The 18,566-nt window shown below is 56.7% G+C and overlaps 1 protein-coding gene across 3 annotated transcripts in view; it reads left to right on the top strand.

The window, feature by feature from the left end:
- HIP1 (huntingtin interacting protein 1) overlaps positions 1–18,566 on the top strand; it is a 42,475-nt gene that overhangs the window by 2,845 nt on the left and 21,064 nt on the right. The window contains exon 1 of one of the 3 annotated variants that reach the window (XM_050325967.1): positions 12,716–12,755. The exons of 1 other annotated variant lie outside the window; for it this stretch is intronic. In XM_050325967.1, the coding sequence (XP_050181924.1) occupies positions 12,753–12,755 (3 nt within the window). In that variant the 5' untranslated portion in view covers positions 12,716–12,752. Of the gene's footprint in view, positions 1–12,715; positions 12,756–18,213; positions 18,335–18,566 lie in introns of those variants that run through there. One more of the 3 variants, XM_050325966.1, reaches the window with a different exon arrangement.

Here is an 18,566-nt window from a genome sequence, read left to right as displayed (position 1 = left end):
CACAGGTCTGTAAGGAAAGTCTTCCTTGTTTAGGTTGGCAAAGACCAGATGTTGGATGAGCCGAGGTCTTGAGTGTCAAAGTGGAGCCAGAAGGATGAAGGACTTCAGCAGGGCAGGGAGGATCCTCCCAGGCTGTGCTGCTCCTTCCCTCCTGTTTTGGGCTGCCATGGGATATTTCCCTTCATTCCCAGCCTGGACGTGGCCAGCAAGGCATCAGTGCAGGTGGAATTGCAGATTCCCAAAGGTGCTGCCTGGCATTGCCAAGCACCAGCTGGTCCCTGGAAAGCTGGAGGGGTGGGAAGGTCTCCTTCCTGCCCAGCTCAGCTGTTCCTGCTCAGTCCCCTCCCCTCTTCTGTGAAACTGGAGAGAGGCAGAAGTGCTTGGACAGCAGAGACGAGGGAAGTGCCCCTGGAGTGCCTGCAGGACGTGCACTGAGCTCCAGCCCTTGTCCCCACCCCTGTGGCTCCTGGGTGGAAGGGAAGCAGCACAGTGTGGTGTGTTGTCCTCTCCTGGGCTGCAGAGCCACCAGCACAACTCTCTGCATCCCAGGGAGGAGGACACGAGGTGCAGGCAGTGCCTGGGGTTGTGGAAGGGGACAGAAGTTCCGTGTTTGTCCCCCAGAGCCCGTGACTGCTGGGGTTTTGTGCCAGGAGCTGTGGCTGCGTGCCCAGCACGGTCCCTGTGCCACAGGGGCAATCCCAAGGGTGATCCATCCTCACAGTGTGAGCACTGGGAGAAGACACTTCCTTACAATTCCTGCAGAAAATCTTAAAAAAAACTTGCACTTCAGCTTCTTTGGCTGCTTCTGGGAAAGTCGTGGAGTAGCAAAGGGAAACAGGGACCACTTGGGCTGCCACAGCCACCACCAGCTCTGGCACATTTTCACGCTGGCTCCTTGGGACTGTGTGCAGCACTAAAAGCCATTTATGACTCAGAAATGTCCCTGGAAAGACACATTTGCAGCAGAAGGTGATTGTTGTTCTGGCTGCATCCCCACTCCTGCCATCAGAGTCCCCGGAGTGGTGCTGGAGGTGTCAGATCCTCCAGCTCAGGGATTCCTGGTGGGAAGGTGTGACACGTTCCTGGCAGGGCACAGCTGGTGTTACATCTCCCTCCCTCCCCACGAAGGTTTTTAAGGTCTTGGTTATCCCTGAGCAATCCTTCAGGGGTTGCAAAGCTGTTTTCCATCCTCCTGCCTTGCTGCTGGAGGAGCCCTCTCAAAAATCAGGAGCAGAGAGACGGTGCAAAAGAAGGAGAAGCAGTATGAGGTACAGATGAAATGTTTTTTTTTCCCCCTGCCCTGGTATTGGTTAATAAATGTTTTTGATGTGGGAACCAAACTTTCTCACAGCCAAGTGCAGGTTAGAAGCAGCTTTGTGCCCATCCCATCCCTGCCATGGGGCTGTGCCACCTCCAGGCACCATTGCAGCCCCACTAACGCGATTAATCCCTTTCTCCTGTCATTTATATTAGTGGCAATATGGCCCTGCATGTCCCACCCACAGCAACCCCGCTGGTTTCAGACCTGACCCAGCTCAGTCCAGCTCTCAGTCATGGAGGAAATGCCATTTTACTACCGAAAAAAAAAAACAAAAAAACAATTCTTGTGGTTCGGATGCTGCAGCCTGAGGCAGCTTTTGCCAGGAACTTCAGTTCTTACACAGGAAATGAGGCTCCTTTCAAAGCACCAGAGTGGGGCTATATATATATACAGCCTCTCCAAAAAGATATTTAAAGCAACATATTGACACTGGCGAGAACGGGAGAAAATAGCTCCTGGCTGCGGGGAGCGAGGGCTGGAGGCAGCTGAGCCCATCCTGGGGGAGGAGGTGATACAGGGGATTAATTCACGGCTCTTTCATCTCCAGGAAAAGGAGCTCCTGGGCTTTGTGCTGTCGTGAACCCCCCGTGCTTTCAGCCTCCTGGCTTTTGGTGGGAATTAGAGGTGCTGGGGATTGAGCGCAGCTTCGGCAGTGAAGAAATGACTCATCTCGTGCCTTTTTTTTTCCCTCTTAGGAACTTATTTCAATCCCCAGGGAAAGAAATTAGTTTGTCTTGTAGCAGATTGGGGGGCTGCTTTTCTCGTTAGTGCGAGCTGGGATGGAGGGGTTTGGGGTTTGTTTTTTTTAGATAGATGCAGAAATAGCTGATATTTTTAATGTGGGGATGGACTCCAGGAGCGGCTGAGCCTCAGGAGGGTGAATAGGTTTGATGCTGAATAAGTTTGGGGTTGGTCCAGCTGGGAATGTGATGGTTTTGGACCACCAAGTGACAAGGGGGGACCTTGCCCTGGGTCACACCAGAAGCTGGGTGGAAGACAGGGATGATGGGTGTGTTGCTGCCCCAAAACCCCTTTGCCCACTGAGAGTGTCCTGTGCTGAGGGTGCAGGGGGGGCTCTTGCCCCCTTAAATTCATCCTGTTTAACTCCATCCTCCTGAAGATTTGGGGAGAAGCACCTAGGAAGGCAGGGGCTTTTAACAAATTCCCAGTGAGGGGACTCTGCAGGGAGTGTGATCCCCTCCACCAGCACCAGCCGTGGCCCCAGGGAGAACAGTGGGGAAGGGACAGTAGGATGTGGGCACCTGCCATGAGGAGAGGGTGGCACATCCCAGCTTTGCTCTCCCAGGGGAAAAATCCCTTTGGACAGGGGCTGGAGGTGTAGGAGGGGCAGTTTTGGCTGAATATTGAGAAGCCAAGGATGGGGAGAAGGTGCCCATTGCAGCTGCTGGTGCATCATCCCGTGGGTGGGACACGGGCCAGGCTGAGCATCGCCCACTCCGGCACCACCCGGCCCATGGTGGCCAAATTCTGCGCCCACCCTCATCCTGCCTGGCACCATCTGGCCCATGGCACCCAAATTCCGTGCCCACCCTCATCCTGCCTGGCACCATCTGGCCCATGGCACCGCAGCACAAGTCCCAGGACCCAAATTCACCACCCTCACCCCACCGCTGGCTCCGTCCCCTCTGCGCCTGGTCCCACAGCAGCCCAGGGCTGGAGGAAGGGCTGGATCCTGGCCCCCAGCCCTGCACCAGCTTGGCTGATTGATTTTGCACAGTCACCAAGTGAGGAAACTTCCTGGGGACAGGCTGTTCCCCGGGTGGCAGCGGGAGCAGGAGCACAGCTGGTGTTTGAGCCCGGATGTGCAAGTCCCAGCCCACAGAGTGACTAATTATACATTGTGTCTGTTCCGGGCTAATTGCAGGGCAGGGAAAGTGATCCCAGCTCCACAGGCTACAGGGGAATTATTTCTCATTTGTTTTCTCAAAGGCACATAGAGACATTTAATACTTTATTATGGACTCACAGAGTGGGTTCGGTTGGAAGGGGCCTTTAAAGGTCATCTCGTACCACCCCCTCTGCCATGGGCAGGGACACCTTCCACTAGCCCAGGTTGCTCCAAGCCCCATCCAACCTGGCCTTGGACACTTCCAGGGCTGGAAGTTCAGAACAAGTCCAGAGGAGGCCACGATGCTGCTCCAAGGGGTGGAGCCCTCTGCTCTGGAGCCAGGCTGGGAGAGCTGGGGGGGTTCACCTGGAGAAGAGAAGGCTCCAGGGAGACCTGAGAGCCCCTTGCAGGGCCTAAAGGGGCTCCAGGAGAGCTGCAGAGGGACTGGGGACAAGGGATGGAGGGACAGGACACAGGGAATGGCTTCAAACTGCCAGAGGGCAGGGCTAGATGGGATATTGGGAAGGAATTGTTCCCTGGGAGGGTGGGCAGGCCCTGGCACAGGTTGCCCAGAGAAGCTGTGGCTGCCCCAGCCCTGGAAGTGTCCAAGGCCAGGTTGGAGGGGACTTGGAGCAACCTGGGCTAGTGGAAGGTGTCCCTGCCTAGGGCAGCGTGGTTGGAACTGGGTGAGTTTTAAGGTCCCTTCAAACCCAAGCCATTCCGGGATTTCTCAGATTCCCTGATTTTTTCTGGTATTCTGTGCTGTGTGAGTTCAAACTTTCCCTGTGCTCTTTTAAGAGTCCCAGTGGACCACGACTGCTGAGGTCTCCACACTCATGACATCCCATTTTTGGGCTCTCAGGAGGAGGAGGAGGAGGGCAATTCCTGGGTGTCCCTGATGTTCTGACAGGAGCACCTTGCAACACCACTACAAACCCTGTATTCCTGTTCAATCCCATGTGAACACAGGGACTGGAAAACACGATTTTCCAGCCAGCATGTGCTAATTAAAATAAACCACAATGCCATGTGCTCTCTGCAGAGCGTTGAGCTGCTCTCATCCGTCTTTTATTCCAATAAACCAGACAAATGATAACAATGAGCAGCAAATCTCCAGCCTGGCCCTGGCAAGAGAAGCTGTTTCTCCCAGAGTGTCCCTTTCTCTGGTGGAATTCCCTCTTTCCTGCATGGAGAGCATTTGATTTGCCCTCCACTGGCACAGCAGCGAGGGCTGAGGAGCTGTGCTGCCCCAGCAGGACTCAGGTCACTTGGCAAAGAGGTGAAGGTCAGAGAAATCCAGGCAGGGAATGCTGGACCACTGGAGACCCCCTGGGAAGAGAAATCCAGCTGCCACCAGCCTTTGGGGCAGCACTTGGAGTGGCAGGATCAAACACCCACCCGGGAAGGGCACAGGCTGATGGTGTTAAATTGGGATTTATTGTCATCACATGGAGCTGGCCACCAGTCAGGCTAGGTAAAAATAGCGTGTAAATTATGGAAGTCCTGGAATAAAACATCCACAGCTCAGCAGGGTTTTGTTAGTTTGCTCCACAGCCAAGTACAAAGGGTCTTCTCCAGCTCAGGACTCAACTGTGGCACATTTGGACAACTCCAGTCCCCCTCACAACCCTGAGTTTCATGACCAAGTCATCAAACCAGCCTGGCAACCTCCCTAGGAGATGAATAAAGCTGGAGGAGCTCTGATTCCTCAGTCCACAACTTTTCCAGCCACTGAAATGGAAACAGGGGATGCAAAGGCACCTGCTGGTGGGAGCACCAAACCAGCATGGGCAAGGGGCAGGAGGGGATCCATGAGTGAGTGCTGAGTTTCCTGGAGGGCACAGGCTCCAGGACACACCCAGACAAGGCCGTAGTGGGGATTGGGTTTGTGTAAGAGCACCCTCTGTGCTGGCCTGAAGATGCTGTTGGAAGCCAGGGCCAGGGCCAGGGCCTGCAGCAACCCCACAAAGCTGAGCCCATCCTCATGGCACACCATCAACCATGACCACAGCCACAGGACATGCTCTCCATTGGTGTGAGGCTTGGCAAGCTGGAGAAATGTCCTACCAAAGGAGAGATTGAAATTCTCTGGTGACAAGAGGCAGCTCTGTGTGCTGAGAGGCTGTTTCAAACAGTGGGTTTAGCCTGGAGGACCTTTAGAGATCATCTAGTCCCAACCCCCTGCCATGGGCAGGGACTCCTTCCTCCAGGATCAGGCATCTGGGCGTGGGAGGGCTCTGGGAATTGTTGCACAGAGCAGTTGGCATCTTCTGCAGAAGCCAGATGTGACCCTCAGATCCCCAGCCTGATCCTGGGGAAGCCACTGTTCATCCAGGTGTGGGCTAAATTCACACTCTGAATAAAGCAGGGATCAGCACTCCAGCATCTCCATGGGCTTGGCAGCAGGTCACTCTGGTGCTTGCTGATCCATGGGCACCACAGAATCACAGGATGGTTTGGATTGGGAAAGACCTCCAAGATCATCGAGTCCAGCCTTTGACCGATCCCCACCCAGAGCACTGAGTGCCACATCCAGGCCTTCCTTGGACACCTCCTGGGATGGGGACTCCAAACCCCCCTGGGCAGCCCCTTCCAATGCCTGAACACCCTTTCTGTGAAGAAATTCCTCCTGATGACCAACCTGAACCTCCCCTGGTGCAACTTGAGGTGATGTCACCTTGTCCTTGTCAGTTGTCCTGAGCTGTGGTCACCAAGCCTGCCATCTTCAGGTTGCTCCTTGTGGACCTCCCAGTCCATCTCAACCCTTGGAACTGCTCAGGAGGAGTGTCCCCCACCACCAGCTGTGTATGTGGAGATTTTCCAAGGCCTTAAGGCAGTGCTGGAGTGGAGGCAGGAGAAGACTTTGACTTCCTCAGTGTTGAAGAAGTCAGCGTAGGTGGGAATGGCTCCCCCAGAAGAGATGCTCCTTCTGCACTGAGTCAATGAAGCCATTGAATCACTCATCTCTCCTGGTGGAGCCATTCCCAGTCTGTGACCTGGTGGTGTTTTTTCCAGCCAGGAATGTTTTGTGCACTTCACAAACGGGAACGAAATGTTCCGACAGTCAGCAAGGTTTGGCTGCTTCCACCGAGGTAAATACTTGTCTGGAGAGGGCAAAGGTGGGTATTCCTGAGCCTGCTGAATTCCGTGATCCCCTGAAACTCGCCCAGTCCATCATGTCCTGCTGGGATGTGTGGAGGAGGTGCTGGGTGAGGCTCTTAACCCTTTCACCAGCCTAGGAATGGGGAGCAGATTTTTTGGTGAGGCTCCTTCCTCCCCGTGACCCTGGGGGGACCCTCCATGCCCTGTCCCTGCTCTCCATGGTACCTGTGGTGAGCCCCCCCAAGCACAGGCTGGGGTGGATCCTGGACCCAACCCACAAGGAGGTGTTGGCAGGCGATGGGATGCCCTGGGACACAGCACAGCCAGCATTGCAGTGGGTGGGATCCAGCCTGGAATTCCTGCCAGCCCTCCCTCCCTCCCTCCCTCCCTGGGGGCACCTCCAAAGGTAGGTTGAGCAAGACCTTCCCTGGTTTCACCCCTCTCCTGCCCTCGGCGGGAGGACACGCTACTCCCTTGTTTGTCTTCCCAGCTCTTGCAGTCCCACTCCAGCTCTTTTTATAGCTCAGGAAGAAGTGCCTTGAGTTTCTGAGTCGTCTGGGAGGCCAAGCACACGGGGAGGAGTCGCAGCTCGAAATAGGGCTGTTCTTTCCCTGCATTCCACATTGATTATTTTTTTTAGCTGAGATGTCCAAATTTGAAGAGTCCCATTGCCGCAGGCGCTGAGCTGGGAACCATCTCCTGCATTTTTTCCATCCACATTGGGTCTTCTTTCTCCTTTGCCTTATTCCCAGTGCCCTCACACCAGCTGCTGAGCCTCCTCAGGAGGGTTTTCCCAGGGAATGGGGGCTGCCAGCCCTGCCTGGGTGTTCTGTAGCTCCCACATTTCACCCCTTGGCACGGCTGGTTTGGCAGAAGAGTTCCAGGAGTGCCAGCCAAAGGTGCAGGAATTACTAATATCTGAGGGGTGGAGGAGCAACTAAGTACCTGCCAAAGCTTCTGGGTGGTGGGCAAAGAGCTCAGACTAAATATCCCTCAATTTCTGCCCACGGGGAGGGAAGGGAAGCTTTGATGACCACACAAATGAACTGGAGCAAAGAGAAGAGGAGAAATTGTTGGACAAGACCTGTGGTTTCCAGCCCCTCAAAATTATCTGGGATTTTGGCTGCAATGCTCAAGACTTTTCCCTTCATCCCTTAGTGCTTGGATACCACTTTGGGGCATACCCTGGCTGCAGTCTCCCCCTCTGAGAGTTTTCATAGGACAGGACCATTTGGGGTCCCTGCTGCCACTTGTCTGTTGGCCTTCATGGATCCACCCGTGTGCACCAGCATCCTGTGCCTGGGTGAGCTGGGAATGGGCCATACCTGGGAAAAAGAAATCCAGGATCAAATCTGAGCCAGTTCGTTCTTCTAATCAGCTGTTGCATGGAAATGTCCTTTCCATATTCAATCTATTATTGTTTTGACCCTTTTTTCTCCCTTTCTGCTGCATTCACCAACTCTGGGAGCAGCTGCAATCCACCTTCTCTTCCCACCAGCAGGGAAGAGAGAGATTTTTCGCATTGTGGGAGTGCTGAGAACCGTAATCCCTGTTGGGTGGGGTGAACTCTGCCAGCTCCTTCCTTCTGATAACAAGTAAATTTTGGGTATCCAATCCCAGCCCCTGCAAGGCATTGTTTCTTTCCTCTGCAGCGGGAAGAGCTGCGATTTCTGCCTGGGGAAAGAAGCAGCATCCCATGAGCAGTGTGTGTAGCCATGGTGAGAGCTCCTGCTGCTTCTTCCCCTGGGTATTTTCATCTTTCCCAGCCCTGGAGGGTAAGGGGATGCTCAGCTCCTTCTGCAGCACCACAAAGCATCCCTGGGTGCTCCTGTACCTGGATGTTTGCTTCTCCCCGCCTGTATTCCCGGTGTTTGGGTGCAAAATGCTGTTTCCTGCAGGAAACAGCATCGTGCAAACTCCCAGGGATTCTCCCCACATGGATTTGTTTCTCTGTGCCTCGCTGGGGTTTGGCACAGGGACTGTGCTCAGTGCTCTCTGCTTGTTTCTGGTAATACCAAACAGCAGATTTCTAGCCCATTTTTTGCTATTTATCAAAAAAAAATCATTACAAAAATAGTCCTGATTCCCTGAATGCCATTGGAACATGGAGATTTTTCTCCACAGAAGTGCTGGGTACAGCTCCCACAGTCCTCGGGCTGGTGCCTGGCTCAGCCATCCATGACCTTCACCCAGGACACTCTGATTCCTGTGGCTTTTGCGTCCCAGAGGATGGTTGTCACCTGCCAGCTCTCACAGGAGCCTTGTCCCTGTGTCACTCCACCCAGCCCTGTCACCTCCCAGCACAGCTTATCCCTGGCAGGAGGGATGGTGAGGACCACAAGGACCAGGGTCCCCTGTGCTGGGCTAGCCTGGTAGTGTCTGACAGCTGCTGAATTGCTGGAGAATAAGGAAATTGGGTGTGTTTAGTGTGTCTTGGAGCTGATTCCTGATGTTTTGGTGTCCCATGTGCCTCTCTGACAGCGACACACACCCAGCATCGGGTGGTTGGCAGCGATAGCAGTGTGTGTGTGCTCCACAGGCTGGGATTTGTTGTGGAGAGCAGAGATTTCCCTCTCAGATCGAACCCTCTGATTTCCTGAAACAGCCAGGACATCCCAGGGCTGCTCTTCCCTGTGCCCTGTGGAACTGTGGGCAGGGGCAAACCCGGGGTGTGGAGCTGCCCTCCCTCCCCCCTCCATCCTGCTGTGGAGGATCCATCCTCCCACCCCAGAGACCAGGGTGGCAGCCCCCTGACACCCCAAACCCAGCCAGTATCCCCGTGGCATCACACATGGGGAATGCCCCCCATTCCATGGGGAAACAGCGGCTCCCAACGCTTGGGCATCTCCTGCCGCCAGAGAGGCTCCTGATGGAGCTGCCTCTTGCAATCCATGCCTATTCCAAGTGCCTCTCATCCATTTTCCCCATCCTTCCAGGAGGCACAGGCATGTTTTCCACCGTGTTTAGGCTCCGGGTCCCCCACTGGCAGGAGCCGGACGGTGCAGCCCTTCTCCTCGGGCTGGGTGAGCCCAAGGGCTTGCTGCTGGCAGCGCTCCAGCCAGGAGCGTTTATTTCCACGCAAGGAAAAAGAGGAAAAGCAAATATTTAGGTCTCGGGAAGGGATTTCTCAGCCCGTCGCACGGAATCGCGCTCGCAATTCAGCCCCCGGACGCTCCGCTCGGCCGGGCAGCAACAACACAGTTTCCTTTATGCTCCCGGGTTTTTTCCACCTCGGGCTCCGCCCTGGTCCCGGTGGAGATGCCGCTCCAAGCCCTGCCGGCTCCCCAGGCGCTCCCCACACCCAGCAGGCCGGCGGAGTGCCAGGGGCTGGGAGAGTCCCAGCAGAGTCAGGGAGCTCTTTGTGGGAGCATCACCTGCAGCGGGAGCAGCCGCGGGCACGGGAGAGGTGTCACACGTGGGGATGTGGCCCGCTGGGACTGCTAAAGGAGCACGAGGAAAGCGTGGACTCCCCTATGGAATCCCAGAATGGGATCCCTCTGCCCCTCGGCAAAGCTTCAGCTCTCCGGAGCCCAGAGTTCCACAACCCTTCTGGAAAGGGGCTCTCTGGGAGACAGGGAGGTGGGTAGGGGGCTTGGCAGCCGGGATCAGGGATTGGAGAGCTGGGAAGTGACCTCTGATGCCAAAGCAAGCAGCCAAACCTCTGGGAGCACTGGGAGGAGGCAGCAATGCTTGGAGCCGGCATCGCCCATTTCTCTGCGACCTCTCCCTGCAACCATGTGGAGCTTAAATCTGAACATACTCCAGGCTGGAAACTGTCCCTGGGCTGGAAACTGTCCCCAGGCTGCAAATATGTTGCCTATTTCCTATAAATACCTCGGCCACTGCCCATCAGCCAGAGGCAGGCGCAGCATCCACTTCCCTCAGCAGCCCCAGCACTGCTGTTCAGGCTCCAGGCAGGGTCTGGCCCCATGGGATGGGGTCTGGCTGCAGGGAAAACATGTGCTGTGGCAATTCCCAACTTATTGAATCCGGTGGTTTCACTTCAGGAGAGTTTGTTCCCCCTTCACTGCACGGCTGTGCCCAAGCTGTTCACTTTTGTGGTGGGTGCTGAGGTGTGTGTGGCTGTACTGGAGCATCCCCACAGCTCCCTGCTCCCCTGTCTGGCTTTGTGTGGGAATAAAGCTCGGGAGAAGGCGTGGGAAGGTCCTGGGAGGTGCCTTGGCTGGGCACTGAGCTGAGCATTGCACGTGGCATTGCCAAGATCTGTGGTCTCCATTCAAGGGGCAAACAAAAGGGGATGACTAAAGTGATCCCTCAAATGGGGCAACTCAAGGATCACCTTAGAAGTTTGGAGGTTCCAGAAGGGACAGGGCTCCCTGTGCTTTGGGAGATGGAAGAAGGCACCTGGGAGCAAATGGTGAAGGTATTTTGGCACCATGCTCCATGTGAAGCCTCAGCTCCCTGGTTATGAAAGTCTCCAGGGCAGAATCCAAGAGCTTCAAAAGGAAAGGGGTGGAGACGTGTTTTCGTGGCTTCAAACTGAAAGAGAGTAGGTTTGGATTTGATATGAGGGAGGAATTCTTCCCTGTGAGGGTGGGGAGGCCCTGGCACAGGTTGGGCAGAGAAGCTGTGGCTGCCCCATCCCTGGAAGTGTCCAAGGCCAGGCTGGACGGGGCTTGGAGTGACCTGGGCTGGTGGAAGGTGTCCCTTGGGGTGGAATTTGGATGGCCCTTCAAACCCAAGCCATTCTAGGATTTCTAGGACTCTATGACTTATCAACCATCTTCTGAATCACTGGTGACACTGATCCACATATGGAGGGGCTGCAAGTAGAGAAAAGGAGGATAAATTTGGGGGCTGTTTGGGGGGTCAGTGGCCCCATGGATGTGGAGGGATGCTGAGGACATTCATCCCTGTGACCTCTGGGGCTTGCAAGGAGCTAGGTGTCAGCAGAGCTCTGGCCCCTGTCAGCCCAGGGAGCAGCAGGATGAGCCCAGCTGAGGGCTCACAGCGTGGCTGTGACCTTTGCTGACTCTGTTTCCTTCTCCTGGGTGGTTTCCTTGTCTCGGTGGTGTCAGCGAGGCTGACAAGGTGGAAGTGACACTCCAGCCCTGCATTGTGTGTGTGTGTGCAGAGGAAGAGCCAGCCTGGGGATCATAGGAGGATTCCCAGATAACCTGAAAGTATGGCTGGGGCTGCAGGGGACACCTGGAATGGTGAGCAAGTGGCCATGTGGATATTGGCTGAGGTTAGGTGGGCAGGGTTACATCCAACTGTCATGATTCACCTGTGCCAGCCCCTCACCACCCTCCTGGTCTGACATTTCTTCCTCATGTCCAACCTGATCCCACCCTCATTTTAACCCCATTGTCCCATGCCAGGACCCCAGAGCTGGAGGCAGCTCCAGGGGAGTCTCAGGAGACACTTGGCTTTCTGGGCTGCCAGTGCACATGGCCAGGTCACATCCCATTTGTCACCCACCAGAATCCCCCAGTCCTTCTCCAAAGGGTGCTCTTTATTCCTCCATCCACCCCTCCATATATCCATCCACCCCTCCATCCATCCATCCATCCATCCATCCATCCATCCATCCATCCATCCATCCATCCATCCACCCATCCATCCTTCCACTGAATCACTGGTGGTGGAATCCCCTGAATCGCTACAGAATCAGCAGATCCAGGATATGGAGGGGGCTGCAAGTGGAAAAGGAAGGACAAATTTGGGACCCTTTGATGGGGGTAAATGGCCCCATGCATGGAGAGAGATGCTGGTGCCCTCACAGACCTCCCCAGTCTGGGCTGGTATCAGGGATTGTCCTGACCCAGGTCCATGACCTTGCCCTTGGCCTGGTTCCCATGTGCCCACTGCTCCAGCCTGTCCAGCTCCCTCTGGATGCCCTCCCTTCCCTCTAGCTCACCCACAGCACCACTCAGCTCAGTCTCAGCCTTTCTGTGACTCCTGAGCCCTCCACAGCAGGTGGAGAAGAGGAGCTTTATTGCTCCAGGTTTGGATGGGAGGATTTACCTGGCAGGAGGCTGAAGCAGCGAGGGGGGAGGATGCTGCTTATCCCGCCTCTCTCTCTCTTTCCCTCTTGCATTTTTAATCCCTTTGGCACTGCCTTGCTGCTCCCTGAGCTGTGCTCACCTTGGAGCAGCCCCACTGAGCCACGTTCCACGGGGCTCTGTGGTTGCTGTAACCCCGACAGGGATGGATTGAACCGGCAGCTAAAAATACCAGAGGGTCGATAACGGCACCACGGACCCGGCGTTTGCTTTTTCATTGTTTTAAAGAAAATCTCTATATTGACAACACAACCAAGCTGCTTCCTGTGAGGGCAGGGGGATAATGGAGCTGGGCTCCCTGCCCACGCCCCGGGCTGGCAGCAGTGCTGGTTTCACCCACACCCCTGTGTCCCACAGGGATCATGTGGAGAGCCCTGGGAGCCCGTCATGGATCCCCTGCTCGGGGCTGTGTGGAAGGGCTGCTCCTCTCCCAGCTCCCCAGGCTGGTCCAGTCATGGTGAGGAGCTGGGGATGCTCAGCACTGAAATAACCCCTTGGACTGCCTAATCCTGACTGCTCTTGCCTCCTCCTGCCTCCTCCTGCCTCCTCCTGCCTGCTCCTGCTTCTTTCTGCCTTCTCCTGCCTGCCTCTGCTCCTGCCCACTCCTGCCTCCTCCTGCCTGCTCCTGCTTGCTCCTGGCTGCTCCTGCCTCTTTCTGCCTCTTCCTACCCACTCTTGCCTCCTCCTGCCTGTCCCTGCCCGCTCCTGCCCTCTCCATGCCAGCACAGCCCTGGGCATGGCTGCCAGCCCTGGCCCCGTGCCCGCTTCAGCCTGATCTGCTTTTTCCTCTCGCTTTCACATGCCCAGGAAACTGCAGCATTACAAGGATTTGAAAGTGGCCTTGAGCTTTTTAAGCACGGCTCCCGAGCGGATATTTTTCCTAAATCAAGATTTGCAAAGGTATTTGGGCATTATCCAGGCAGGGGGATTTCCAGAAGTGTCAGAGCACCCAAATGCCTTTTAAATCTGCCTCTGTGCAGGGCAGGGTTGGGGCAGAAAGCAGCTGGTTCAGCAGGACCGTGATGGTTTGGGGGACTGTTTTTACATCCCCAGTGTTAGTGCGAGGGATTTCCGAAGGTTGGTTGTTGCTGAATCCCTCTGGAAAATCGTGATGAGGTGGGATCAGCCCTGAGGGGTTTGGCCACGCTGCAGAGTCTGAGTCCTGAGAAACTCGTCACACCTCCAGCTTCTGCCAGTGCTGCTCCATGCCTGGATCCTGACTAATCCCTGGTGTGCTGCTGGCAGTGGGGAATGTGCCTGGCACAGGCCTTGGCACTGTTTCAGAAAGACATGGAGCAGTGCAGGGGATCAGTCAGGAAAGCTGATCCGTGTTGGTGTTCCAACATCCCAGTTCACTGGGAAAAAAAGCCATTGCCACCAACAGTGACAGCGAGGTGGGGGCTTCCTCTAAATCCCACTATCCCAACCCCACCCCAGTGCCCAGCATTCACCCTGTTCTCCTAAAATCCAAGCTCCTTGCACAGCCAGCTCCTTGCTCATCCAACTCCAAGGACCAGACATCAAACCCAGACCAATCCAGCCTTCACAGCACATGCCCAAGGGAGTGCTCCAATGCTGGAGAGCTGCTGGAAAGAGCTGAAACCTGCAAAAATGCACAATAAATAGTTTTCTAAGTGCCTGATGGTTTTCCCAGTGAACCTGCTATTCCAAAAAGCCCAGGATCCTGGAGCTCCCGCAGCAGAACGATGCTCCAGCAGCACTGAGCAGAGTTAAGCCATGGAGCAGGAATAATTTATTGTGAGCTGAGGAGGTGGGTTTAAACTGCTCCTACACCAGAGAAGGTGGGAAAAAAATGCCATTCCTTGAGGAAAACAAATTTAGGAGTCTATGGATTTCAGGGGTGGGTTGAGAGCACAGCTCCACTTTGGTTCCTCCCCTTGGGGAACACTTGGGAAATACAGAGAGATCAAGAGGGAGCAACAGATATTATTAGTCATCCAGGGGGGAGGCGGCTGCAGGGGAAGAGGGTTTTAAAGGCTTCTGTGTATTTTTAGACCTGGTAAAATGAACAGAAGGAGGGGGAAAATAGGGAAGGAGACCTTTGAGAGGCACGTAAATGCTCCCTGGAGCAGCATGGCCCAGGTTTTCCACTCCATCCTGCCCTGAGCTCCAACAGAAGTCGGGGATGTAAAAGCAATAAAAGCCAAAGCCTGGGAGAGCGTTTCCAAGGAGCCTCACCGGGCTGTGATGACAAAAGGCCACATTTGCCGAGACGTTTTACCCTAATTCCCGTCTTTTTAATGGGAGGCAGTTGCCAAAACAGAGCTTAAAAGCTGCTTGGAGCCTCCAGCAGGCTGGGAAGATGATGGATGTCTCTTCCTCCTTCATCCATCGTGGTCCCGACCACACGCACTGTCCCAGCGTCTGGCTGGAGAGTCCAGGAGCAGGAGGAGGGAGGGGGGAGAGAAGGGGCTTGGAGTGAAGCTCCCAAGGAGATTCAGGACAGCTGGAGGGACAGGAGGGAACCCTCCAGCTGTCTGGATCAGCCAGAGGGGGATGAAGGAACTCGGGGGACAAAGGGAAGCGAGGGGCTGCCTTCTCCCTGCTTTGCCTTCCCTATTCCCTGCAGGAAAGGTCCCTTCCTGCCCCAATGGAGGCAGTGCCTGTGATGCCCTGTGGTTGTTCAGCAGCCCCATCAGTGCATCCCACTAATTCCCTCCGTCCCACCTAGAGTGCATCCACTCCAGGAAGGTTTGCCAGGGCTCCTCCCAAATTTCTGGGATGGGATGCAGCCCTGGAGAGCGTTGCTGGAGCCTGGGATGAAGCGTGTGAGTTTGCACACCTGAGTGGGATGCTCTGCATATTCCTGGTTCTTCCCAGGAGCCCCTGGGAATAACCAGGGAGCGCCGTGGAGCCCTTCCCCCACGTGTCCTCACAGCAGTGCAGGGAACTGCAGCAGAGCAAGAAGGGAATTCCTTCCACAGAGCATACCTGTAGGGATGGGAGGTGTCCTCACAGGCCACACCAGCCCCTCCTGAACCCTGGGTGCTGTTATCCCTGCCTGGGCCTTCCAGCTTTGCTGGCCAGTGGGGAATTGCAGTTTCCCTTAGCTCCAGGGACCTTCCCCAAATTGTTTTCTCCTAGAGCTGCCTTGGCCCTACTTTTGCCCCCTGGCTGAAACCCCCCGTGCCATGAAGCCAGCTGGATTTGGAGCTCCCTGCTTTTGTTCCAAGTGCTTCCTGGTGGTCTCCAGACTCTGGGCTTTGCTGGCTGGAGCAGCTCATCCATGAGGAACTGGCCTCAGATACTGGGATGCCCCTCCATGGCAGCAATAACCACCTTCCCCTCCCTGAGCTGAGTGTTTTGTTCAAGGGAGAGCTGCTCTGAAAGCTTGATTTGGAAAAATAAGGTTAATGATGACGAGCTGACTTAATTTGGGGGATTAAGGAGGGATGCTGGGAGCACAGAGCCTGTGGGTGGGAGGTGGGCAGCCTGGCATGGCGTGTTCCAATGGCATTACAGCAACTATAGATAAAGGATGGATCCTGGATATTATTTCACAGGCTATTTTTCATGCAGGTGGCATCACGGGGAAAGTCCCATCCATCCTGTGTGCGTGGGAGGGACTGGGTTTGGTCCAGAGGATGCTCTTTGGTTTTGGCTGTGTTATTTGCATACCTGCCTTAAGGTTCCCTCATGCAAATGAGACCTGATTGCCAAGTGCTAATTGCAGAGCTGTGGCCTCTGGAAGCAGTGGCTTGGCTTCCTGGTGCCTCTGGAGACCGTGCCCTGGGAATCCTGGACTGCAGCTGCAGGACATCCCAGGGCAGCAGCAGTCACGGCATCGGGTTCAGAGCGATGCTAAACCCAGCTAAGGGGGAATTAATTAATTCCAGGATCCCTTTAAGCCAGGAGGAACACTGGGCTGGGGGCTGGGCTGCACAGTGAGGATCCAAGCTCTCACTTTCCATGTGGAGAACACGGTTGGGAATCGCTCGCCGAGGGGTTTCAGTGGGGGGAGGGCACAGACCCCATCCCCTTGATGGGGCAGGTCCCTGTGACAGGGGCAGGTCCCCCCCACAAAGAGTGGGGGTACCTGCCATCAGGAAATGCACCTGCCCCCAGAGCACCGCCCCAGGCTCGTTCCCAGCCTCCAGACTCTGCTCCCAGAGGAATTTGGCTCGTGCTTGAAACCATCTGGTCCAGCAAAAAACCACATTTGGTCCAGCAAAAAAACCACGAGCTGTGAGCTCTGAGGCGAGCAGTGCCGTGCTCCATCCACCCCTCCATCCCAGGAATCTCAGCAGAGGCTTTAACAGCCACCTGAGGAAAACACGACCTGGCCTGGCCCTAAAAGCTGCCCCAAGGCTGGGATGAGCCGGGTGGGTGCAGATCTGGGTGCTGGCAGAGCGCAGGGGTGGCAGCTCTCTGTTCCCTCCGGGATGTGGGATCCTGTTATCTCATTAAGGAGGCCAAGTCACCATCCCGGAGTAAGTGGCTGAGCCGTGACTAGACTGCAGTAATCCCGAGGGATTAACGTGTTGGCCCCGCAGCAGCACTTTGTTCTCCGGGCTCTGAAGCGTCTCCACCGCCGCAGCCAAGGGGCCGGGTGGTGTTCTGGGGTTGCTCTGGGGGGAATTCACTGAGTGATAGAAGAATTGTTTGTGTTTCTTTTGTGCATCCCGTTGGAAAATGTTCCTTGAGCACGGGGAGGAGGAGGGAAAAACTAAAATCCTGCTGTCTGGGTGCTTGCCTGTCCCGTGGGGAGGTGGCCGTGGTGGTCAGCGAGCCTGTGAGTGGTTGGCTCAGGGCACAGGGCTCGTTAACGAACTGGTTTAATTGCTTTTGTTGTTGGAACTGAGGTTCCAGTGGGCTCCGGGGCCAGGGAACCCTGAGCAGATCCCAGCCAGACCTGCCAGTGCAGCTTCACCCTCAGGCACAGAGAAGGGGCAGGGGATGGAGCAGGGGGCAGACACAGGGGTAAGAGGTCACACAGGGGTAAGACAGGGATCCCTGGCAGTGGGACAGGAGTCCAGGCTGTGGGGCAGGGGGTGCAGGTGGCACAGGGGATGTTGCAGATGTGGCAGGGGCAGGGATCCACACAGGGCTAGAGGGTCAGACAGAGGTTAAGTCAGGGATCTGGCAATGGGGCAGGAGGTCAGGCAGGGAATCAGGCAAGGGGGACAGGTTGATGGAGCAGGAGGGGGCAGGTGGGACAAGGGATGATGGAGCAGGGGAGCAGGGATGGGACAACAGATCTGGCAGTGGGGCAGGGGGCCAGGCAGGGTAGAGCAAGGTTCTGGCAGTGGGGCAGGTGGTGGAGCAGGATGGGGCAGGTGGGACAGGGAATGAGGTACGGGGTGGAGCAGGGGGGCAGCGATGGGGCAGCAGATCTAGCAGTGGGGCCGGGGGTCGAGCTGGGGATGAAGCACGGGTCAGGCAGTGGGAAGGACACGGAGCAGGAGGGCAGAACACGGAGCAGGAGGGCAGAACACGGAGCAGGAGGGAAGGACGTGGAGCAGGAGGGCAGGACCTGGAGCAGGAGGGCAGGACCTGGAGCAGGAGGGCAGGACCTGGAGCAGGAGGGCAGGACACGGAGCAGGAGGGCAGGACACGGAGCAGGAGGGCAGGACACGGAGCAGGAGGGCAGGACACGGAGCAGGAGGGCAGGGCTCGCACCGGCTACCCTGGGGACGCGAGCCTCCTGTCCCTCCCACCTCCTCCGTCCTCCTCCACCCCCTCCGCCGCTGCCCCGCACCCGGCGCGGGGCGGGGTAGCGCTGGGGGTGGGCGGGCGGATCTGCGGGACGCCCCCGCCAGTGCCGCCCCCGACGGCTCCTTTGTTATTCCGGACGAGCAGCCGCGGCCGCGCCCCCTACCCCACCCCTCTGCGCCCCCTCCCGCACCCCCGCCTCCCTCCCCGCACCCCCGCTCCTCCCGCCCTGCTCCGCCGCCTCTGCCCGGCAGAACCTTCCAGCGCCGCCGCCCCGGGCCGCCGCCATGGGCGCCGCCGCCGCCGCGCCGCGCTGAGCCCGCAGCGACCCCCGCAGCCCCCGCCATGGAGCTGGGCAAGGTGGTAAGTGCGCGCCCCCGGGGACCCCCCGGCACACCCTGCCCCGGAGAGCATCGCACCCCTGCCGCGTTCCGCTCCCCCCCCCCGCCGGGACCGGCATCCAGGGGCATTATTCCTGGGTCCCGTCCGGGAAAAGCTGCTGCTTCCGGGAAGTTCGTGCCCCGCTCGGTGCCGGCGGTTCGCGGGGGAACGTCCGCGGGGAGCGCGGGCGGTTCGGGTGGCGGCGGTGGGGGGC

Source organism: Myiozetetes cayanensis, unplaced genomic scaffold, assembly GCF_022539395.1.
Source record: "Myiozetetes cayanensis isolate MyiCay16 unplaced genomic scaffold, myiCay2020 scf30, whole genome shotgun sequence".
Lineage (NCBI taxonomy): Eukaryota > Metazoa > Chordata > Aves > Passeriformes > Tyrannidae > Myiozetetes > Myiozetetes cayanensis.
Note: the sequence above shows the minus strand (reverse complement) of the source record. Positions and strands in the feature narration are given on the sequence as shown.